Source organism: Mesoplodon densirostris, chromosome 11 (assembly GCF_025265405.1).
Source record: "Mesoplodon densirostris isolate mMesDen1 chromosome 11, mMesDen1 primary haplotype, whole genome shotgun sequence".
Lineage (NCBI taxonomy): Eukaryota > Metazoa > Chordata > Mammalia > Artiodactyla > Ziphiidae > Mesoplodon > Mesoplodon densirostris.
In genome coordinates, this window is record NC_082671.1 from 45,582,727 (window position 1) to 45,606,379 (window position 23,653).

General features: G+C 57.4%; 2 protein-coding genes across 3 annotated transcripts; one reads left to right on the top strand and one right to left on the bottom strand.

Annotated features, from left to right (window-relative positions):
* Positions 1 to 961: 961 nt before the first annotated feature.
* Positions 962 to 20,547, top strand: ITGA7 (integrin subunit alpha 7). Of its 2 annotated transcripts, XM_060112768.1 has the most exons (26): positions 962 to 1,342; positions 5,487 to 5,614; positions 5,714 to 5,793; positions 6,888 to 7,143; positions 7,635 to 7,766; positions 8,027 to 8,146; positions 9,009 to 9,216; positions 9,326 to 9,519; positions 9,896 to 9,984; positions 10,109 to 10,236; positions 10,370 to 10,465; positions 10,610 to 10,671; positions 10,794 to 10,963; positions 11,386 to 11,535; positions 12,417 to 12,532; positions 13,114 to 13,306; positions 13,387 to 13,467; positions 13,574 to 13,653; positions 13,792 to 13,866; positions 14,019 to 14,121; positions 14,620 to 14,796; positions 14,983 to 15,114; positions 17,127 to 17,240; positions 17,469 to 17,567; positions 17,656 to 17,781; positions 19,829 to 20,547. In XM_060112768.1, exons 1-26 carry the CDS (start codon positions 1,137 to 1,139, stop codon positions 20,057 to 20,059), a joined length of 3,546 nt encoding a protein of 1,181 aa, XP_059968751.1. In that variant the 5' UTR covers positions 962 to 1,136; the 3' UTR covers positions 20,060 to 20,547. The 2 variants fall into 2 exon arrangements, with proteins under 2 accessions (XP_059968751.1, XP_059968750.1); XM_060112767.1 differs by lacking the exon at positions 8,027 to 8,146.
* A 386-nt stretch (positions 20,548 to 20,933) lies between these two features.
* Positions 20,934 to 23,366, bottom strand: TMT1B (thiol methyltransferase 1B). Its single transcript, XM_060113941.1, is given in 4 exon segments — positions 20,934 to 21,026; positions 21,028 to 21,096; positions 21,098 to 21,172; positions 22,869 to 23,366. Coding segments are annotated over 4 exon segments (735 nt in total).
* Between the last annotated feature and the right edge of the window lie 287 nt (positions 23,367 to 23,653).

Below are 23,653 nucleotides of genomic sequence, written 5' to 3' on the forward strand. Positions count from 1 at the left end.
GGACAAGTCCCTGTGGACATCCCTGGGAAGCCCCACCCCGATCCTGCCTGGGCCAGCGCAGGACCCTGTCCCCTCCAATCCCTTCCCCTTTGGAGGGTAGGAAATGTACGGTTCTGGGAAGGATCTGGAAGCCAGAGACCTCTTTCCCATCTCTCTGCCTCTTGGGGCCAATCTCTCACATTTTTGGCCTTCTTTGACAGTCTATGCTTTCACCCCAGCTTAATTTCCTCTTCCTATATCACCCTCAGTCTTTTCCTTTTCTCCCTTCATTCCGTCCTTGGTGATCAAACTCTTACCCTTCTTTCTCCATCTCTTTTTTCTTTCAGTTTTCTTTCTACCTGCCTCCTTTGTTCCCCTCCCCAGGCCTGCTGAGTTTTTCTTTCTTCTTGCCTCTTCTCTTTTCCTCTGCTTCTCTGAACGCTGACGATGTATGTGTCCAGCAGAGCCGTCGTCACGGCCGGACTCTGAGAGGTGGGATGGGATGGGGTGGGAAATGGTTTGATACAAACAGCAGGAGAGGTGCTCTGTGTGTCCATGGGGAGAAGGGACCACACCGGACTCATCTGCATCTTTCTCTCTGCATTTCTCTCTTCCCAGACTCTCCTTTAGCCTCATCCACTTCCCATCTCTTACCCGTCCCGCCCCCCGCCGCTCCTCTTTTTCGGCGCCTTTCTATCCTTATTTCTCACTCCCTCCCCGTTCCCAGACACCGCCTCCACCGCTCGCGGGCTAGGGCAGGAGTGGGGGCAAAGGGAGAGCGCTGGCGGGGGCGGCGCCCGAGGTGGGGTGGGGCTCGGAGGGTTTCCACCCGGAGCCACCCTCCTGGGCATCCCTCTGCGACTCCGGCGACCTCCACCTGCAGCGGGGCCGAGGGGCGGGGCGAGGGCGGGGCCGGGGCGGCACCCGTGGGAGCGGAGGCGGGAGCCGGAGTGGACCAGGGGTTGCGGCCGCTGCAGTTGTCTTGGCTGGTGCTGGGGCGGCGGAGCGGCGGGAGAGGGGTGGCGAGGCGGAAGACTGGGAGACCCTCTGAAGGGCCGGCGAGACTCGGAGACCAGAGACCCGCCTCGGGAGACCTGGGACTCGGGGCGCGAGAGGATTTCCTTGCGCTCTCCCGGAGCGCGCGCGGGGGTCGCCCCATGGCAGGGACTCCGGGCCGCGATCCATGGGGGACCCCTGGGATTTGTTACCTTCTTGGCTCCCTGCTTGCCGGACTGCTCTTCCCAGGGGCTGTCGCCTTCAATCTGGACGTGATGGGCGCCCTGCGCAAGGAAGGCGAGCCAGGGAGTCTTTTTGGCTTCTCAGTGGCTCTGCATCGGCAGTTGCAGCCCGGACCCCAAAGCTGGTGAGTCACCACACCCGCGCAGAATCCCCGTGCCCGAGCCACAGATGCCCCCTCGGCCCGCCCCATCTCTCAATCTTCCAACCCCATCAAGACTCAGGCTGCCTACAGATAACCCACACCCCAGCCTGGAGCCTTGCCTGTCTTGGGTCTGACACCCAGCATCTTGCTTCGGGGATAAGTTGGAGAACAAGGTTCTTGTCTTGGCTGGGAGCTATCTCCTTTCACCTTTCACCCCAACTTGCATTCTTGTTCCAGTCCCAGGGCTCGTGGCTCCCCTCCTTCTGGGGGCTGAACTCCCTCAGGGAGGGAGATTGAGCATTTGGCCTCTGCTTAGGTCAGGAGGAGAGGGAAAGGACAGAGAGGCTGAAGGTGCCATGGAAGTGATGGAGGGTAGACTCCAGAAATAACTTCCTGCCAGGGCATTGCCATGGGATGGAAAGAGAGCATCAGGACACTGGGCTGCCGCTTCTGTGGCTCAGGACCCCAGGAAGGCTGGGAGAGGACCTGGGAGGGTCTGGCAGTCTGAACTATGTGGTTTGGTGATAGAGGGTGGCAGAACACAGAACCTCCAAAGTTGTAGCAGCAGCAGCAGCAGCAGCAGCAGTGAGAGAGATCCAGGAAGGATGCTGGCCAGGCTGTTCCCCTTCCTCCTCCTCAGGAAATTTCCAGCTCCAGGAATCTCAGCAGTGGGGAGAGGCAGGGAGAGTGAGGGGCAGAGGACAATTCTGGTTATTTTCTAATCAGTTCGGGACCTGTAGGAGAAAGACACACTTATGGGGACTGTGACTGTCATGCTTCCTGTACTATTGGCCCCAGCTCCTTATACGATTTTAAAAAGAGAGGCAGGAAGGGGAAGAAAGTGGCCCACCCCTTCCTGCCAGGGGACTTTTCTCTCCTAGGCCAGTGCCTAAGCCACACTAAGTGTCCATTACTGGGATCAGTGCTGTCCACTGGGACTATCTTCTCCCCACTGCTATTGGCCTGGGGGCAGAGAGTAGGGACAAGAGCTCATTTCTCTCCCCTGCTCAGGGAGGAGGGGCTAGCTCTGATTCTTCATCTTCCATTATCCCTGTCATCAGCGAGCAGGGTCAAGCAGTCTCCCAAACTTTGGGAGCAATGGAAAGCTACTGACTTCATCTCTTCTTCAGCCTTCTATCTGCTTCCTCCCTCATCTCTGTCTCCCTCCCTCCCCCCTCCCCCCATGTGCTAGAGTTCTAGGACTGGAGGCCTTTTTAGGACATGCTGAGCTCTCTGAGCTATTTCCAGGCAAATTCTAGGTTATTTTTAATAGCTTGGTCTCTTGTCATTTCCCCCTCGTCTCTGATGGTGGCCCCTGAGCCAAACTGGGGGCCTTCCCAGAGGGGCCTGACCCCCTCACCCTGCTCTTGTTCCAGCAGGGGGCGCTCTGCTGTCTGGTGGCCTGTGAGAGGCCAGATACCTCGCTAAGTCCCTGGCTTTGGGGTTGCAGGTCACCGTCCCCAGCACTCACTGATCGAAAGACCTCACCAATTTTGATGTCTTTCAGTCTGGCCCCGGATGAGACTTTGAAGTGTAACCTTCTTTGCTCTGTGGTTTCAGCCTCATTTATTTCCATCAACTGTAATACCATCAACTGTACTACCATATAGAGTTGCTGTGAGCATTGAAAGAGTTGTTAACACATGTAAAATGCTGAGAATAGTGCGAGGCCCACAGCGGGTGCTATGAGTGTTGGTACCTTTTTTCTTGTACGGTGATCCACAGAGCTGGAGCGTAGCTTTAGTGCCTTACAGCGAGCCTGGATCCAAAGGCTTGGCTGGAGCACCCCTGGGGCTGAGCCAACCTTCCAGGCGAAGCACCCTCCCCAGAGGGCCACCCAGATTGAGAGAGTCAGAGTGGGCCAGACTTGGGTTGGAGCCTGGAGTGAATGGGGAATTGAGAAGTGCAGGGGTACTGGGCTACTCCCTTCACCTCCACTTAGCCAGGCTCCCAGGGAGTCCTTTGCTCCTAGCTGCCTTTCTCTCTGCAGTGGCTGCATCTGTGGATACTGTTCTGTCCAGAGGTCTGGGGTGGCTGGGGATCATGGGATGAAGCCAGGAGGGAGTGTGTGGCTGGGGCAGAGGTGGAGGGACTGGAGAGGCTGTGTGTGGGAACTGTTGTTCCAGGTGGGATGGTCTGGTCTGTTCTCCACCAAGAGTGGGGCTGGGCATAGCTATGCACTCAGCTTCTTTCCTCCATATGGACCCCTCCCCTCCTTTCTACTCCCTACTCATGACCTCCAGGGGAGATGTGAGCATTAAACACGACTGTTAACTTCTCCTGGTGCTTAGTTATGCGCTGACCAGCTGAGATGCTGCATGTCTCTGTGAGCCTACATAATGTGTGGGTCCAGCAAACACATATGGACACCTCCTAGGGGGCAAATGCAAAGATGAATGAGGCAGCCCCAGTCCTCCAAGGGCTCCCCATCTCTGTGTGTGTTTGGAGGTGGGAGCACCATGGACTTGTCTGAAGGTTGGCCATACCACCTAGTTTCTTTTTCTGCTTGGTTACCCTCCTCTCCTCATCCCTGTCTTCCTTTTCTGAAGGTGGCCAGTTATTGGGTGGAAAAGGCATGGATATTGGAATTGGCAGATGTGGGTTTGAATTCCAGCATCCAACAAATGTCTCTGAGTTTCCTCATCTGAAAGAGAAGCAAAGAATCCTCACATAGGATTGTTGTGCAGGTTAAATGAGATAATGCAGGTAACATGCCTAGCCTGGTGCCCGGCACCTAGTAGAGAGTCATAAACGTTAGTTCCTCATATCCCTGGCATCTAGCCTAGGGCCTGACCCATAGTAGGTGCTGAATAAATATTACTTCCTTGTCTCACCAGTGCCTGACACAGGGCTTGGCAGATGATAGGTTCTCGATAAATAGTTGTTAACGAATGCCCAGTGTATGCTCTCTTCCCTTACACTCCCCACCCCCTTCTCTCGTGACATTGGCTCTGACACGGGGTGACAGCTGCTAAGAGACGAGGAGGAGTTGTGGGAAGAGAGAATGGCTCTGTGCCCCATCAGAACTGGCACAGTGCCCCACAGATGCCTGTCTGCAATATTGCCCCACACAGTTTCGGGCCTCGCGCCCCAGTGAGGGCGATGGAGGAAAAGAGTGGGGGAGAGAGGCCTCGAGGTTTGTCTTGCTGATGCTTCTGAGTCTCCTTCTGCGAAGAGAAGATCCTTGTAGCCAGCTGGGTGCCAATCACCTCACCTCTCTCTCTCCCCACTCCTGGCGTGGGGGTCCTCCCCAGGGGACCCAGGCAGCCTCCATTCCCAGCACAGTCCTCCCCTGGGGAAGAAGCCTTGGCTGTGATCATGGAAAATTGTCCTGCCAAGAAAGTTGTAGCTGGGAAAGCGTCTGAGGGGGAGGTAGGAGAGCAGGCTGGGCGGGGGTGGGGCGGGGAGAGGAATGGGGAAAATCATGGACAGGGGAGGAGAAGGAAGGATGGGGAAGGGGATTCAGGATGTATGGGGAGAACGGGGCTAGGATTGGAGACAGAAAGAGAAACTTGCCCCTACCTCCAAGCCAGTCGGCGTGACTGATAGGATCCTGGGCTGGCACGGTTGCTGGGCGGTGGGTCTTTGACGGATCCCCGAGGAGAGGGTGAGGGAGGCGGACCCATATCTAGTCTCTTGCTTGGCCCCCCAAAGCTGGTCCCTGGGCCACCTCATGGTGCTGTTACTTTTGCTCCCAGCATTTTTGGCATTTCTTGGAAGGTTTGAACTGAACTGTGGTTGTGGGGGAGGGCAGAGCTTGGGGATGGGGCCAGGGAGTGGGGGGTAGGAAGGGCTGGTCAGGAACAGGTGCTGGGAACAGGCGGTTCTTTCAAACCAGTGGCCAGGCTGCTTGGGTGGCGTGAGCATGTGTGTGTGTGTGTGTGTGTGTGTGTGTGTGTATCTACTGTGTATGTGGTTCTTCATCCAGATAGTATGTGCATGCGTAATGTGATGATTGCACGGCCAAGTGTGTTAATTTGCCCGTATCAGGACATGGGAAGACTGGCTCTTGGCCCCTTGCCTTAGTCCTTCAACACTCTGCCTGGTACCGAGGAGTTGGGCCTGGGCAGCTCTGGGGAGGTGGAGCACTCTGGCCACCAACTCCTGCTGCTGCCCCGCCATGCAGGCTGCTGGTGGGCGCTCCCCAGGCTCTGGCCCTGCCTGGGCAGCAGGCGAATCGCACTGGAGGCCTCTTCGCTTGCCCCCTGAGCCTGGAAGAGACTGACTGCTACAGAGTGGACATCGACCGGGGAGGTGAGGGCCCTGTGGGGGTGGGGTGGGGGGCACAGGAGGAGGGGAGGGGAGGACTTGGCTTCCTCTTTCCTCCCCTAATTCCCAGTGTCCCGCCTCCAGCTGACGTGCAGAAGGAGAGTAAGGAGAACCAGTGGTTGGGAGTCAGTGTCCGGAGCCAGGGACCTGGGGGCAAGATTGTTGTGAGTACCATATCGTTTTTTTTTTACTTTTAATATTTACTATTTTTATTGAAAAAGGTCATGAAAATTAATTTTTTAAAAGAAGGAAAAACAGTTTGACTCTGTAACAGTAATATAATTGCAATGAGTACCACTTCTTGTGACTTATGCAAGGCTGGTGTGTGTATGTATGTGTGTGTGTGTCTGGTGTGTGCATATGCACAGATGTGCTTACAGAACTCAGGTTGGCAATACGGTAAGATGGTCCGCTTCTGAGGACCTCAGAGAGATACCAAAAGGTGTAAGACATGGTCCCTGTCCTTATAAATTTAAAAATATCTAACCGTTCATCCATCCACTGATTTGTCAAACTTACTGAGAACCTTTTAAATATCAGGCATTGTGCTGGTTACTGAGAGAGGACGTGTAAACTCAGGGAAAAGCCTGGTTCTCAACTAGCCTCCTGCATAGTTCCAGAGATTCTCATTCTTTCTCTCTGTGTTGTCACTAACATGCACAAACAATAATATAAGTCCCTATGGGGCAGAATATGGTTAATGCTAAGTGAGTGGTATGGTCACCAGTCTATACAAGTTCAGGGGAGGAGTGGAGAGCAAAGACTCCTGCAGGTGGGGTGATTTGAGCCAGGATTTCCAGAATAAGCAACACTTGGAGAGTGGAGAAGGGAGGGAGTTCTTTGCAGACGAGGTGGCGGTGCTTAGAAAGGTTCAGAGGCCGTACCAAGCTGGGCACGTCGGGGATAGTCCCATCTGGCTGGGTCGAGGGGATACGAGTTCTGGGTGCTGGCTTAGTTGTGCTCTGGGTGCCCGGGCAGAATGTAGAACAGGGTTTCTTCCTGCCGGGGTGAAGAAGTGGGTGCAGAGAGGATAGGGCAGGGGATTATATATATACCTGCCTTACACTGGGCTGGGGGGCGGTGCCCAAGTGATGCTGGCAGATGTGTCTGTGTGTGTGTGCGCGCCTGTACGCACCTGTGTGCGTGCAGCCGTGTGCAAGTGAACCAGTGTCTGCCAAATGTCTGCACACGGGCAGTGTGGCTCAGGCAGGGTCCTGGCCCTCACAGTGGAATGACCCCCTCTCCTTTTCTCCCACAGACCTGTGCGCACCGATACGAGGCGCGGCAGCGTGTGGACCAGATCCTGGAGACGAGGGACGTGATTGGTCGCTGCTTTGTGCTAAGCCAGGACCTGGCCATCCACGACGAGCTGGATGGTGGGGAGTGGAAGTTCTGTGAGGGACGCCCCCAGGGCCACGAACAATTTGGGTTCTGCCAGCAGGGCACGGCCGCTGCCTTCTCCCCCGACAGCCACTACCTCCTCTTTGGGGCCCCAGGAACCTATAACTGGAAGGGTGAGTGACTCCCTGGGGAGGGGAGAAGGGAACCAAAATGTCCAGTACCTCAGAGAGGGGGTTGGGGGCAGCATGTGGCCAAGCATGCCCACATGTTCACTGCCGTGGAGCCCTGGGGCCCTGCCACGCTTCTCACCACAGCCATGCCAGCACGCACACGAACGGGGCCATCGCCTCTCCTCCGCATGGCCGAGAGTTCTGCAACATGCTGGCATGAGCTCCCACATGCCCAGCCGGGGCCCGCATGCTCCAACACACCAGCCCACACCTCATCACTCCCATTCCCATCTCCGCACGCTGCCGCTGGCCAGGCTGACACTCGGTGAGTGTGATGCCAAGTCTGGGGGACCCCAGGCAGCTTGGGCCGGGAGGGGGTGGAGATAGGGCTGGAAAGGAGAGGAGGGGCTTCCCTGGGTGCCTGTCTAACTAGCGCCCGGCCTGCGGGTGCTCCTTGCTCCCTGTCCTGGGCACTAACGGGTCTGTCCTTGCAGGCACGGCCAGGGTGGAGCTCTGTGTGCAGGGCTCAGCGGACCTGGCACATCTGGACGACGGGCCCTACGAGGCGGGGGGTGAGAAGGAGCAGGACCCCCGCCTCATCCCGGTCCCTGCCAACAGCTACTTTGGTAGGGACCCCTCCCCGGCCCGGAGCCGCTCTAACCCTCTGCTCCTCTCTCTTGTCCTCTCTCTCCACGCTCCCGTCCTTCCGTCTCTGTCTCTGTCCCTCACTCTGTCTGTGTCTCTGATTCTTATCTCTCTGGTCTGTTTGTCTCTCTCGTATTCTTTCTCCACTTCTTCCTCTTTCTGTCTGCCTCTGTCTCCCCACTCTGTGGCCCCTCCTCTGGATGTCCCTCCCCTGGTGTCTCCCCTGCCCCGCCCACCGCAGGGTTGCTCTTTGTGACCAACATTGATAGCTCAGACCCTGACCAGCTGGTGTATAAAACTTTGGACCCTGCTGACCGGCTCCCAGGACCAGCCGGAGACTTGGCCCTGAATAGCTACTTAGGTTTGTAAGCTCCCCTCCACGTCCTCCTGGGCCCTGGGGGCTTGGCCTGGCCTCCCCACCTCTCCTGCCCTGCCCCCCAACACGTACCCAGAGAAACACCCACTGGGCCCAGATTACAGACAAGAGCTGAGCCCAGTAACCAGGCCCAAGGAGAAGAGGCCCCAGGGGTGAAGCCTCGGGGCTGTGAACGGGGGTCTCCATGGAGGACGATCCAGATGGGCTGAGGCTGTACTGGGAAGGAAGGAGGCTAGACCTCTGGGGGACTTTCTGTGGGGGATGGATGGTGGGCATGTGCGGAGAAAGGTCCAGCTGTGTTGGTAAGTCCCTCTCCTTTCTCATCCGCGTCCTTCTGCACAAGAGGAGGAAACGAGGCCTGGGAGAAGCTTGCGTGAATCAAGCACTTCCCCATTTCCCCCGTTTCCTCCTCTCCTGTCCATGTGAAGTCTTCCTCTTCCTGCCAGGATGGTGGGAGTAGGGGGCAAAGAAGGTGCATTGGATGGGATGGGGGCCTCCTGGGTGTGCAGAGAGGAGAGCAGTTCCAGGGAATCATATGGGGGCCCCCTGACCCAGCTCCGCCGGTGCCTCAGCCCCCAGCCCAGCGGCCTGGCCTTCTCAGCCATTGCCTTTCTCCTTCCTCCCCAGGCCCTGAGGCCGACCTCATCGCACTTCTTGTGCCAGACCTTAGTCTCTGGGTGGGGAGGGCTTCCGGGCCTCTGGAGGGGAAGAGGAGTGGTCCAGCTGTGGTGGTGACATCTCAGAGGGCACCTCTACCTTTTAGGGAGGGGCGGGGTGGGAGGAGGTGTGACCTACCCTGGCTGGGAGTCTGGTGGGGAGAGCTCACTGGTGAGTTGCCCCCATCCAGGTTTCTCCATCGACTCGGGGAAGAGTCTGGTGCGAGCAGAGGAGCTGAGCTTTGTGGCGGGGGCCCCCCGTGCCAACCACAAGGGTGCTGTGGTCATTCTGCGCAAAGACAGCGCCAGTCGCCTGGTGCCTGAAGTTATGCTGTCCGGGGAGCGCCTGACCTCTGGCTTTGGCTACTCGCTGGCAGTGGCTGATCTTAACAATGACGGGTGAGAGTGGGCTGAGGCGGGTGGAGCCTGGGGGAGGCTGGATCTAGGAGGGGTAAGGGGCCTCTGGCCTCTCCACCTGACTCCACTGGCTGTCTCCCTCTCTCCATAGCTGGACAGATCTGGTAGTGGGTGCCCCCTACTTCTTTGAGCGCCAAGAAGAACTGGGGGGTGCCGTGTATGTGTACCTGAACCAGGGGGGTCACTGGGCTGGGGTCTCCCCTCTGCGGCTCTGTGGCTCTCCTGACTCCATGTTTGGGATCAGTCTGGCTGTCCTGGGGGACCTCAACCAAGATGGCTTCCCAGGTGTGACTGGGGACAGGGAAGCCCGGGGAAGGGGGGGAGGGAGGGGGGAGGGGCAGGGGTGCAGAAGTGCCTCTGAGGTCAAGGGGAAGGGCTTCTGAGGGCTCAGGGAGAGGAGCAACCTGGGCTCCTGTCTGAGCTTTACCATTTACCAGCTTTGTGACCTTGGGCAAGTACCCTTTCTGAGCTAGTGATACCTGCAGAGAGTAACTGAAAGGATTAAAAATGACATGTGTAAGGTGCCCAGGACTTAGTAGCCTCTCAATAAAATAGAAAACACAGGGTATGGAACTGAGTGACTGAGGGAAAGTAGGGGCCTGGACCTCATGCCTCCCACCCTCAGCCCCCAGGTCTGATTGCCTTTCTCCCACTCCTGCAGACCTTGCTGTAGGGGCTCCCTTCGACGGGGATGGGAAAGTCTTTATCTACCACGGGAGCAGCCTGGGGGTTGTCGTCAAACCTTCCCAGGTGAGGGGAGTGGTGGGGATGAGGGAATGGGTGTCTGGGGGACCCAGGGGGCACAGCAGCAGAGGGTGGGGGAGGCAGAGGCTGGGGGGTGATGGGTGGGGAGGCTGATGGTCTGGTCCCCCAGGTGCTGGAGGGCGAGGCTGTGGGCATAAAGAGCTTTGGCTACTCTCTGTCGGGCGGCCTGGATGTGGATGGGAACCGCTACCCGGACCTGCTGGTGGGCTCCCTGGCCGACACTGCCGTGCTCTTCAGGTGAGCCCTCCCTCTCTGCTGGCCTCCCCCTCCCCAAGGCCGGAGCCGCTCTGCAGTGCCAGATCTGCTGCCTCCCCTCTTTCCCAGCCTCATGTTCTCATGTTTCCTGTGTCCTGGACTCCCCCTTCCCCAGGGCCAGGCCCGTCCTCCACGTCTCCCACGAGGTCTCTATTCTTCCAAGAGCCATCGACCTAGAACAGCCCAACTGTGCCAGTGGCCACTCGGTCTGGTGAGGCGGGGTCCGAGGGGAGGGTGGAGGGGAGCCTCCAGGGTCCAGTTCTCCCGTCTGCCCAGTTTGGGGCTGGGGCTGGGACAGGAGTGGGCAGGGTTGGGGTGTGGCCCGGGCCTGTCAGCCTTGCCTTTATCCCCACAGCATGGACCTCAGGGTCTGTTTCAGCTACATTGCATCGCCCAGCAGCTACAGCCCTGTTGTGGGTGAGTGAGGCCCCTCCGCTCCCACCCCTTTGGGTGTCAGGGTGGGTCACTCCGGGGTGCAGAGAAGGGCCCATTGGAGCTGCTCTGCAGCTCACGGGCCCCTCCTCTCCCGCCTGCCACAGCCCTGGATTACACGTTAGATGGGGACACAGACCGGAGGCTCCGGGGCCAGGTGCCCCGTGTGACCTTCCTGAGCCGTGGCCCGGATGACCCCAAGCACCAGGCCTCAGGCACCGTGTGGCTGAAACACCAGCATGACCGAGTCTGTGGAGACACTATGCTTCAGCTTCAGGTGGACGCTGACCCCTTGGCCTCTGAGGGTCATTGTCATCACATCTTCTCTTTTCCTGGGTTCCTCTCATCTTCTTCCCAAACACACTCACACCTCAGTCTACGATCTCGACTTTTGGGAAGGCTCCCTTTTGGGCCTCTCTTTTACCTGCTGTTTTCTTGCATCTCCTGTCAAGTTCTATATGCCCTGGAGATGGCCATGGCAGGTTCCATCTTCTCGTCTGGTCCCTGAAGCCCTAAATCCTGGCTGTCCTCCCTTCTCCACCCCAGTTGCTCTCCCCCTGCTAGCCCAGTTCTCCACCTCTCTCCTTTGTCTCCCTGAGCCTCTTTCCAGGTTTCAGGATCTGTCCTAGGTCTGGCTTTGGGCAGGGCTGGGGTCTGGGGGTTGTTCTTGTATTCACGTCTATCTTTTCCCTTCCCCAGGAGAATGTCAAAGACAAGCTTCGAGCCATCGTGGTGACTCTGTCCTATAGTCTCCAGACCCCTCGGCTCCGGCGACAGGCTCCTGGTCAGGGGCTGCCCCCCGTGGCCCCCATCCTCAATGCCCACCAGCCCAGCACCCAGCGGACAGAGGTGAGCATGCATTCTGGTTTAGCCCAGGAAAATAAACTGGGAGGGACAGGGATCATGAATCCCTTGCCAGTGACATTCATAGCTTGCAAAATTCTTTCATGTTACCCCAGTTGTTCCTCATATTTCTAGATGCTGTAACAGGTGGACCACAGATGTAAAATGGCCCAAATTATCATGTGTTCCTAGTCAGAGGGGACAGGCAGTCATTCAGGGGCCCAGGGTGGTGGGGGTCTGCCATGTTCAAATGTGGCCTCCCAGTCCTTAGGTCACCTCTATCCCCATCAGTTGGATCGGGGCGGGGAGCTCCTTGTATGGTTCTTAAGGCCAGTCCGGAAGTGATGCTCTTTACTTCTCTTCACGTTCTAAGTCTGGGACTTAGTTACATGCAAGAAAGGCCAAGGAAATGCGGCCTCGCTGTGGACTAGCCTGCTGCTCTCTACCACGGCATCATAATACCTCCATCATTTTACTTTTTTTTTTTTTTTTTTTTTTTTTTTTTTGCGGTACGCGGGCCTCTCACTGTTGTGGCCTCTCCTGTAGCGGAGCACAGGCTCCGGACGCGCAGGCTCAGCGGCCATGGCTCACGGGCCCAGCCGCTCCGCGGCATGTGGGATCTTCCCGGACCGGGGCACGAACCCGTGTCCCCTGCATCGGTAGGCGGACTCTCAACCATTGCGCCACCAGGGAAACCCCCATCATTTTACTGATGAGGACACAGCTCAGAGTGGTTAGGCGACCAGCTGGGTGTATCACACAGCTAGGAAGCAGCAGATCCGCGGGTTGAACTCAGGTTGTTTATTCCCGTGATCCTCTACCCCGCCATACACCTTGGCGATACATTCACCCCCTGGGAATGACCCCCTCTTCAAATCTCCCCCCAGATCCACTTTCTGAAGCAAGGCTGTGGTGAAGACAAGGTGTGTCAGAGCAATCTGCAGCTGGTCCACGCTCGGTTCTGCGCCCGTGTCAGCGACACGGAGTTTCAGCCTCTGCCCATGTGAGGGGGAGCGAGGGAGCAGGTGGGGTGGGAAGGCAAGAGATCAAGGGACGGAAGCAAGTCCCCTTGGGAGGGCCAGCAGGGGCGGGGGCTGAGCCTGCAGGGAGAGGGTGGAAGGTAGAAGGTGGGGAGGACCTGCCGAGAGCTCAGAAGTTTGCAGGATGAGGGCAGTGAGGGGCCCACAGGGGCTCCTCTGACAGAGAGTGACAAGCCTTCACCATATAAAAAAAATTATACAGTTCACATACATCTCACTGTTATGTCTTCACAACCCCATGAAGCAGGAAATATTACTAGTCCCACTTTAGAGATGGGGAACGGAGGCCTAGAGAGGTTAAGTTACTTGCCCAAGGTCAATAAGTGCTGGAGCTGGGGCCAGAAACAAAGGTCCCCTGACTCCCAGTCTTGACTCTCTTGAGTCTGAGGCTTGGACCAGTGTGTGCGGAGATTTGGAAGAGCCAGGGTGGGAGGAGAGGTTCAGGGAGTGGGGGCAGGCAGCACGCACTGGCGGGGGGAGCAGGAAGAGGGAGAGGCGGGGGCACGTGTTCAGGTCTTAGAGTGAGTGGGATCTGATCCCCCAGGGATGCAGATGGGACGACAGCCCTGTTTGCACTGAGTGGGCAGCCAGTCATTGGCCTGGAGCTGAAGGTCACCAATCTGCCTTCGGACCCAGCCCAGCCCCAGGCTGATGGGGATGACGCCCATGAAGCCCAGCTCCTGGTCACCCTCCCTGCCTCTCTGCACTATTCAGGAGTCCGGGCCCTGGACCCTGCGGTGAGGGCCCGGGGGAAGGGCAGGGGTGGGGTCTTGGGGGCTCCAGTAACCCAAGCTGATCTCTCCTCTCCCCACTCCAGGAGAAGCCTCTGTGCCTGTCCAATGAGAATGCCTCCCATGTTGAGTGTGAGCTGGGGAACCCCATGAAGAGAGATGCCCAGGTCGGCATATCTGCCCTTATCCCTATCCGAGTGGCTCTCTCACCCCTGACCTCTCCTCAAGCCCTTCGCCCTCCTGGACTCTAATCTTGCTCCACCCTTTGCCTAGGTCACCTTCTACCTCATCCTTAGCACCTCAGGGATCACCATTGAGACCACAGAGCTGGAGGTGGAGCTGCTGTTGGCCACGTAAGGCTGGTGGGGCAGGGTGGGTGGGGGTGGGGGCAGTGGCTTGAAGTCCACCTAGAAAGGGCTCTGCTGTCCTCACCTGATCCCTTGGGGCGGTGCCTGTGCCCGCCGCCCATGCCTGCCCCTGCCACACGCCAGGATCAGCGAGCAGGAGCTGCAGCCGGTCTCTGCCCGAGCCCGTGTCTTCATCGAGCTGCCACTGTCCATCACGGGGTAAGCCCTGTCCAGGTGGGCACCTCCGCCAGAGGGGTGGGCATTGTTACCCCCAAACCCAGGCCTGGGCTCTGCCTCACCTGGCCTGACCCTCCTGACCCTCCATCAGGCCCCAGGCCTCCTCAGCCCCTGTTCTGACCCCTCCTCACCAGGGTGGCCATTCCCCAGCAGCTCTTCTTCTCCGGCGTGGTGCGGGGCGAGAGCGCCATGCAGTCTGAGCGGGATGTGGGCAGCAAGGTCAAGTATGAGGTTACGGTAAGTGGCCTGGTGAGGTCCCTCCCTTCTTGGCACAGAGGAGAAGCTGAGACACGTCCCAAGGGCTGTGGCTTTTCTCCCATCTGGCACCTGGTGGTCCGGCGAGTTCGAGGCCTCCCCCAGTTCCTGGGCCTTGGCTGTGTGCAGGTGTTTGTGTTGAGGGCTCAGTTGACCATTTCCTGCTCATTACTGACTGGACATCTCACCTGCTGGTCTGGGGAGGCCATGAGGGCCCAGGGGCCTCCGCTGGGGGAGGGGGACATGGCGGGGAGGGCTGATATCTCTCCCCAGAACCCTGCCCTTGCTTGGCTGGGGCCTCCCCGCATTTCCTGGTGACATCTCCGGGTTTTCCTGGGTTTGGGGTGGGCAGAGAATGGTGCCTGGATCTAGGATCCTGAGTCTTTGTTGAAGCTATGCTTCCTGAGGCTTCCCCGCAGCCCTGTCCCCTCCATCTCGGGGGATTTAGAACCTGTCCTTCTCACTCTCTTGTGCCCACAGGTCTCCAACCAAGGCCAGTCACTCAATACCCTGGGCTCGGCCTTCCTCAACATCATGTGGCCCCACGAGATTGCCAACGGGAAGTGGCTGCTGTACCCCATGCGGGTGGAGCTGGAGGGCGGGCAGCGGCCGGGACAGAGGGGACTCTGTTCCCCCAGGCCCAACATCCTCCACCTGGTGAGGCTTAGGCGAGGTGGGTGGGGCTGCCGAAGCAGGGTGGGGCGCGGTCAGACTTTGGGAAGGATGCTGTGGGGCTGGGGCTCTGTGGCTGGTCGGGGGCCAGGAGGAGGGCGCTGGGGAGGAGGTGCCACCTCTCCTTGCTGCGTTTGGAGGGACCCTCACTGGGCCCCCTCCCCACCTCAGGATGTGGACAGCAGGGACAGAAGGCGGCGGGAGCTGGGGCAGCCAGAGCCGCAGGAGCCTCATGAGCAGCCAGAGCCCAGCACGTCCTGGTGGCCAGTGTCCTCTGCCGAGAAGAAGAAAAATGTCACCCTGGTGAGGGCGGGGCAGACGTGGCCCAGGCAGGATGGGGTGGGGCACGTGGTATGGCAGAGGATGGCGGGGAGAGGGGAGGGCAGGGAGCTTCGGGGTGCTGGGTGGCCTGTCAACAGCTGTGATGGTCACAGACACTGGGGGCAAGGTGACAGGGCACTTCACATCACACCTGTGAAGCAGCTGCCGCCACCGCCACTCCCCCATGCCCACTAGGTGTTCACTCCAGAGCAGGGCACTTACCATAGCCCGTTACCCATGCAGTTGATTCTCCCTGCGTTTGTATGAAAGGTCACATTTTATAGGGGGTGGTTTTAGCCGTCTCGGAGATCTATTTGTTATTCGTTTGAATTCTTTTAGGCCAGAAAGTCAATTTGCATAAGGAAACTTGCTTGATTTTCACAATGTCAAAAAACACTTGAAGGTTTTAAAAGTTCTAATAATTAAATCAGTAGTATATTTATGTGATTCATTAAGCCTATCCTTTTTGAGCCCTTTTGCCTCTCCGTTTCCTCCTTGTTTCACATGGTTTTGTTCCTGGGGGTGCTCACTGAGCAGATTAGCGCAGACTCTGTGTACTCATCCCTTTTAGGATGGCGCTGGCAGTGAGAGTTGGCGGGGGACACAGATCAGGGGGTGCTTGGCCTGGTGGCAGAAGGTGAATCCCAGGTGTGGAAAGGATGGGCAATAGAGGCAAAAAGAGGCAAAGAGACCTTGGCAGGGGGAGAGCAGCAGTTGGGCCAGCTCTGGTGGCATCTGTCTGGGAGGAAGTTCCGCTGCCACAGCCCATTCTTCCTGGGGGCCCTCAGCTTCCCTGCACCCCTGAGAGCATGGTGGAAAGCAAATGAAGGCACCTCAGGGGTGGTATGAGACTGTGTAACTGCTGTTTCCCTGTTACATGGATAGTCCTGCTTTCTCCAGGTGACTTATTTCTTCTGAAAGGCCACCCTTTTTTTTTTTTTTTTTTTTTTTTTTTTGCGGTATGCGGGCCTCTCACTGTTGTGGCCTCTCCCGTTGCGGAGCACAGGCTCCGGATGTGCAGGCTCAGCGGCCATGGCTCACGGGCCTAGCTGCTCCGCGGCATGTGGGATCCTCCCAGACCAGGGCACGAACCCGTGTCCCCTGCATCGGCAGGCGGACTCTCAACCACTGTGCCACCAGGGAAGCCCAGGCCACCCTTTTTGATAAGAACTTTGAAATGGATTCTTTTACTTAAAATGACTTTTAGACAAATTGACCAAGGATTCTTGAATTGCTTGAAAGTGGCCATTCTTCTGTATAGGTAGCGTGATGAAAAGAACATTAATTTTTAGGCAAATGGGCCATTAGGTGGGACTGGGCCAAATGGATTTAGGTCAGGCTTGGAAGGAGAAGGGCCTAAGTCCCCTGTCCCCCCAGAAGCTCCTGGGGCATCCTCCTCCTCCTTCAGTGAGTTTGGGCTTCACAGAGGAGTGCAGCTTTGCTCACTCTGGACCTGGGTTCAAGTATCTGCTCCACCTCTGCTATCTGTGTGACCTGAGGCAGGTCACCTGGCCTCTTTGAACTTTAATTTCCTAGTTTGAAAAATGGGGATGATAATAATATGCACCTTGCAGGACAGTTGTGAATTTAAATGAGATAAGTACCTTGCAGATAGATGCTCAATATACGGGACTGTCATTAGGTAACATAAGCATCTACTGGGGAAGATACTCTGCCTGCTGCTGTCAAGAGACCTCCTCCCTGCTCCCCATGCATTTCAAAGCCAAATAGCCCAGATTTGGGGTAGGCTGCTATTTTGGACCACAGGGTTAGTTTTGGAAGACTTCTTGGAGGAGGGGAGTTTGAAGCCAGGTAAGGAAAATGGGAGAGATATTGAATGAAGAGCCAGGGGGAAATGGGGGCTCATGGAGGGATGGAGGGAAGGCTCTGGGCAGACAGTGTCTGTGTGACCACGTTTGTGAGGGTGCTGGGCCCTGGGCAGCTCAGTGGGCTGGGGCCAAGCAGCTCAGAGCCCTGCCTTTCCTGGTCCCCAGGACTGTACCCGGGGTACGGCCAGCTGCGTGGTGTTCAGCTGCCCTCTCTACAGCTTTGACCGTGCAGCTGTGCTGCATGTCTGGGGCCGCCTCTGGAACAGCACCTTCCTGGAGGTGAGAGTCAGGCTGGGGCGCTGGGCTGGGCATCATCTTCCCCAACACCCACCCTGGGGCTCTCCTCTCCTTCTTCCTCCTTCCTGTCTAAATGCAGCATACTCTCAACCCAAGACAGGCAGAAACACCCTCCGTGCTGGGCACCATTCCGTTTACAACTTCAGGAGCTGGGGGGAGGTGGGGGCATGGGGGCATTTAGGAGGAGGGTCTCCTTCCCTGCTCCCTTAGGAGTACTCAGCTGTGAAGTCCCTGGAAGTGATTGTCCAAGCCAACATCACCGTGAAGTCCTCCATCAAGAACTTGCTGCTCAGAGATGCCTCCACAGTGGTGAGCTGCTGGGCTGGGGGTGTGGAGCAGGGGAAGCTCTTCTGTCCTGTTGCTCCAGCCCTTGTTCCCTTAACCCCTTGCTCCCCAGATCCCAGTGACGGTATACCTGGACCCCGTGGCTGTGGTGGCAGATGGAGTCCCCTGGTGGGTTATCCTTCTGGCTGTACTGGCCGGGCTGCTGGTGCTGGCGCTGCTGGTGCTGCTCATGTGGAAGGTGAGGCTTGGGGAGGGTGATGCCAGCGGGGGCAGGGCTCCCCTGTCAGGCAGGTGGCCTTTCATGGTGTGGTTCTCTCACCCAGTCTCCCATTTATTCAGCAAATCTGCATTGAGCACTTACCCTGCGTGTACCAGCGTCTCTATCAGGCCCTGGATGTTTCAGAGATAAGTCAGATGTAGACCTTGTTCTCAGGGATTTTATAGTCTAGTTGGGGAGGGGAGTAGTCAAGGACGAGGCAGTGGACTAAGTCAAGAAAGTGCAGTGGGAATTCAGGCGAGAGAAAGCTTGAGAGCAGGTGGCCCTGGAGCTGCGCCTTAGAATGTGGGGTGGTAAGATCTGGATGTGGGGAGAGGGATGGGTGGGTCTGGGCCTTTTAGGACTATGAGAGGCAAAGTCATGGAGGCAGGGAAGTGTGGTCTGAATTAACTAGAGCATGGTGGGTAAGGCTGGGAAGGAAACTGTGGCCAAGAAAGCCAACCAGTGTGGAGAACTGCCTGCAGGGAACTGCTGCCAGGACTGAACTCGGAACCTCCACACACCAGGCTCTACATGGAACCATTCTCATACACACAGAGTGTAGCCAGAATCACGTGTGCGTCTGGGGCTCCACATTAAAAGCCCGTTCAAGCGCGTGTCAGTACAGAGAATCACATCCATCACCAGCGGTCATCCCCTGAACCACATGCCACATCTGGGCTATGTGGAGCCATGCACGCCCTTGGGGCCCTATGGAGAACTGCCCCCCATCCCCAGGACCAAGCACACCCTCTGGCAAATGTGAGTCATCAGTGGACCAGGCCTCTGGGCATCCAGACTTTTGGGAACCTTGCCATTCTTAGGAGAGATTGATGCCTCCGAGAAACTGGCTCCAGAATCTCTGCTCCCCGCTCCCATGGAAGGGGGACAAGGCAGAGGTAGAGGCCCCCATCCTTCCTCAGTCTTCCCATCCTCCACCTCTTCTGCTCCCTCCTCCCTTACGTCCCAGTGTGGCTTCTTCCATCGGAACAGCCAGAGCTCATCTTTCCCCACCAACTACCACCGGGCCCGTCTGGCCGTGCAGCCCTCAGCTGCGGAAGCTGGGGGTCCAGGGACCGTGGGGTAATTGTTGTGTGTGAGCATGTGTGTGCGTGCGTGTGTGTGCGTGTGTGGGTACGTATGTGAGTGTAGGTCGAGCTCCCAGCATTCAGGGGACCAGGAATGTGCAGGGTGTAGAAAGGAGATTGCATGAGGGTGGTGTGAGTTCCAGGAACTGAGGGGAGGTGGTTGTCGGGGTGAGGCCCTAAGGGTGAGTGTGCACAGCCTGGGGCACGCACAAGGGTTGGGTGGGCTCCTGGGGTTGTGAGCATGTGGGGAGTGCAGGGAGGTGCCGTGCATGTCTTTTCTGTGGGCATGAGTATGCAGAGACACACGTGCAAGGAGGTGCCGTGCAGTCCAGCATGTAGGAGTCCTGGGAAGTCCTGAGTGTGAGTGTGCAAGGGGCACATTTCTGTCTTGGTAGGTAAGGGCCAGCATGTTTATGACTTAGGGAGGGGCCAGGCTACCATATTCATAGAGGAGAGGGCCCGCCCTAAGGGCAATGCTGCTCGGTACACAGGGGTTGTGCGTATGAGGCTTGAGAGGAATCATTCTGGAGTCTGCAGGGCTCTGGGAAGCCACGTTTTCCCTCTGCTCTTGTCTGTGTTCTAGGGGATGCTACTGGGTCTCTTAAAAATCTTGGGGGTGTGGAAACCTTTGGGGTCAGCAGTCCTGATGTTCTACCTTCAACCCCCTCTTTCAGGCACCAAGGGAGATGTCCTTGGTCCTGCACCTCAGGCCCCTCCTGGTCTTTCTCTTGCTGTCAGTGAGAACCTGGGGACCCAGCACTGATGGTGGCACCTGTGAGGGCTGCTTCCTGCACGAGCTGCTGCCCAGCCAGCCCCTTTCTGCTGCTGTTGGTTCTTTCTGTCCCAGGGATGGTGGAGGCAGGAGGCTGGGGTGTGCTGAGCATCTGCTCCAGGGGTCTCAGCCCCGCAGCCTCCTCATGTCTGGCCTGCTGTTCTTCCAGATGGGATTCTTCAAGCGAGCGCGGTACCCCGAAGCCACTGTGCCCCAGTACCACGCGGTGAAGATCCCACGGGAAGACCGGGAGCAGTTCAAGGAGGAGAAGACGGGCACCATCCTGAGGAACAACTGGGGCGGCCCCCGGGGGGGCGGCCCCGATGCACACCCCATCCTGGCTGCGGATGGGCACCCGGAGCTGGGCTCCGATGGGCGCCCTGTGCCAGGCACTGCCTAGCCTCCTCCTTCCCAGCCTGGCCCATGGGTCCCCTGCACCCCTTCCCCAGAGATGGCTCCTGGGGATGAAGAGGGCAGGCTGGGTTGCTGGTGTCCCATCAGGATTTGGCAGGATCTGTTTCCTCAGGGGCACAGACCTCTCTCCCCGTGAGGACCACCCCCACCCACTCCCAAACCTCCCCTTAGGAGGCTGTGAGATGAGAGGGGGTAAATCAGGGATGGGTCGTGGGGGAGGGGGAGGAGGGCAGTGGTGTCCTGATGCAAAAGTGGGGAGAAGGGACCCTAAACCCTCCCTCTCCCATTCACCCTGTATAATGAGACCCCAAGGACCTATCTCCCTGAAAGTGCCTTAAGCCCAGAGGGTGGGGAGGAGGTTATGTCGCTGACTCAGGGGCTCTTCCCTCCCTAGCTTCCCCTCTCCTCTGACCTTAGTTTGCTGCATCCATCAGTGGATTTTGTCTATTTATTAAAAACTATTTGAGGACGAAACTTCTGGCTTCTTTGCTGAGTGCTGCTCCCTCATGCCCAGGGTCTCCAGAGAGGACTGGTTCTCTCTGTATCCCCACAGCCCAGAACAAAGGTGGTGGTTGGAGGGAGCCCAGGGGGCCTGGCAGGGATACTGGTGACTTTTGTGACCAGGTCCTTGGGGCACGTGGGTGTGGTCTCAGAAGTGGGGGGAACACGGGGAAGGGATGGGGAGTTGTCCTAGGGGTAGTGGGCAAAAATTGGGAGACCCAGTCCCGGAATTTGCAGTTAGGGTATGACAGGGTATAACGGTTTCCTCCCCGTAGTCAGGATGGGAATAGAGCTTTTTCACTGCACAAGGAAGGGTTGAAGTTAGAGGTTCCCCCCGCAGAGGTGGGAGAAGGAGGGGCTTATTTCACCGCCTTTCCCATGATAGGGGGCCCAACAGGTAACCACCTGATGGGAGGGGGTTGTCGTTCCATTTGGAGCTCGGAGAACTGGGCAATTCTCCAGATCTTTCCAGGCCTCTCTGGTGAGGTAGCAGCCGTCCCCAGTGTGTTTCCAGGTGGGGCCCTAAAGCCTCCTGCCACAGGAAGGCCCAGCTGCCACGTGGCTCAGCCACGTGCTCCCAGAAAAAAAACACTCCTCCCTGGGAGAGAAGAGAGAGCGTCACTTACCTGCTCCATTCCGCAACCTTCCTCTACTCTCACCTCCATCCCGCTGCCCAAGCCTGGTCAAAACCTCTTGGTGGAGTGGGAGGTGCTGGCCTGCAGGGAGATCATCCTGCTCTGTGACTTTCTCTGCATCCCCCGGCTCTTACCTCCCAACTCAAAGTGAGCGTGAAGAGCCTCCTGTGACCAAGGGGCCATGACCGGTGAGAGAATTTTTTTTTTTTTTTTTTTTTTTTTTTTTTTGCGGTACGCGGGCCTCTCACTGCTGTGGCCTCTCCCGTTGCGGAGCACAGGCTCCGGACGGGCAGGCTCAGTGGCCATGGCTCACGGGACCAGCTGCTCCACGGCATGTGGGATCTTCCCGGACCGGGGCACGAACCCGCGTCCCCCGCATCGGCAGGCGGACTCTCAACCACTGCACCACCAGGGAAGCCCTCGGTGAGAGACTTTTAAACAATGACCTGAAGGACAGCGTAGCCGAGGGCAGACAGATGGGGAGGTGGAGAACCAGGAGCAGAGATCTCACTGGATACAGAGATGCTCGGCTGAGCCCTCTCCCGAGACCAAGACGCCTGCATCCCGGACATCTCAGCCAGCATCCCAGGGAAAGGGCTCCTGAGTAAGCTGGGGTTCCTCCAGCTCTTCCCTCCTCACTGTACCCTCCCTAGGTGATCTCATGCACCCAAAACAAAAAAACCAACCAAAAATTATAATTAACTGTTATTATTATTATTATTTTTTTGCGGTATGCGGGCCTCTTACTGTTGTGGCCTCTCCCGTTGCGGAGCACAGGCTCCGGACGTGCAGGCTCAGCGGCCATGGCTCACTGGCCCAGCCGCTCTGCAGCATGTGGGATCCTCACGGACCGGGGCACGAACCCGCGTCCCCGGCATCGGCAGGCAGACTCTCAACCACTGCGCCACCAGGGAAGCCCTAATTAACTGTTAACGTTAATGAATTTAAACCTTCCAGAAAGCACGAATCCAAAAGGAAATGTCCAACAGGTGATACAAGCCAGATATTCTACGGCCTTTCCTGTTTCGGTCTCAAATTCCAATGTGCTTGGAATTTACCAGCTACAAGCTGGTGACTTCCAAATCTAAAGCTCCAGGCTACATCTTTTTCTGACCTCCAGATCTGGACTTCCAAGTGCCTCTGGGTTTTCTGCCTGGCTGTCTCCATGGCACCACAGACCTAACAAGTCCAAAACAGGTTTCTCCTATCTTGCAAATGGCACTTCTCTCTACCCTCCCTCCCTCCCTCCACCAGTCGCTCATGCCAGAAACCTGGAAATCATCGTAAACTCCTTTCTGTCCACACCCAGTTCCAAACTTTATGGATTCCACTACCCCTAATACCTCTACTTAGAACACTCTTTTGTTTCCGCCACTCCCTCCACCCCCTGCTTAATTGAGATCTGAGGGCAGATCTCAATTTAAACACCACATCCCTAGGTGTCCTTCACCCCTCTTTCCCCCTCTGTTAGGTGGATCACCTGTGTGCTCTCACAGCACCCTATCCTGCCCCATCCAGGCCCTGGTCATATCTCCTGTTCACCAGCAGGTGGGGGTGGGTGGGTGTCTAATGCACTAGTGCCTGAGATTCCCCATCCTGGGTGCCCTGGCTGATGCTACGTTTGTTGCCCCGTGCCCATACACTTCCCATTCTGCTCACCGGCCTCAGTACTCTCCGAACTTCCTGCAGGACCCTCTTTGGGCTCTGCACCGAGCACAGCACCAAGGTGCTGACCACCACGTCCATGGAGCCACTGGCCAGCTGTCTCATGTCCTCTCCGAAAGCCAGCACAAGCCGTTCATATTCAAGATGCCTATTTGGGGCCATACTCTTTGTCAGGAACTTCTCAAAGTGAGGGTTTGGGTCCAGGCAGGTGATCCTGCGGCCAGATGGGTAGAACTGGAAGTCGGCACCAGTGCCACAGCCCAGCTCCAGCAGGGCCACCTTCCCCGAGGCTCCTGCCGGCCCCTTTATCTGGCTGAAGAGCTCCTGTTTCTTGCTGTCCATCTTGCGGTTGCACTTGACTGTCAGCATGGCCATCAGGTAGGGGAGATAGGTCTTGCACAGGGGCTCCCAGAAACCCAGCAGAGCCATGAGGTGCAGGGGCAGGGGCAGGAGCAGCACCAGCAGCTGCAGGAGTCGGACCAGGGTGTCCATGGTAGCCTGGCTCTGAGTGGAGCTTCCCTTGGGTGACTGGCCTGTCTCTCTGCTCCGCCGCTGCAGACTCGAGTCTCCTTTCGCCCAGTGATAGGACTTTGTTCCCTGTCTCCTACTCGGCAGTTTCCTCTCTGCTGGGGTGGAGTTGATGTATGAAATCTCTCCAGAGGGCACCAGTCCCAAAGTCCCGTAGGCTCTTCAACCAATTTTATTACGTGGGGGCGAAGAAACAGGTGGTGCCAGTGTGTCCTGAGTTCTGGGGTGCTGTGCCCAGTTAAAGAGGCTGG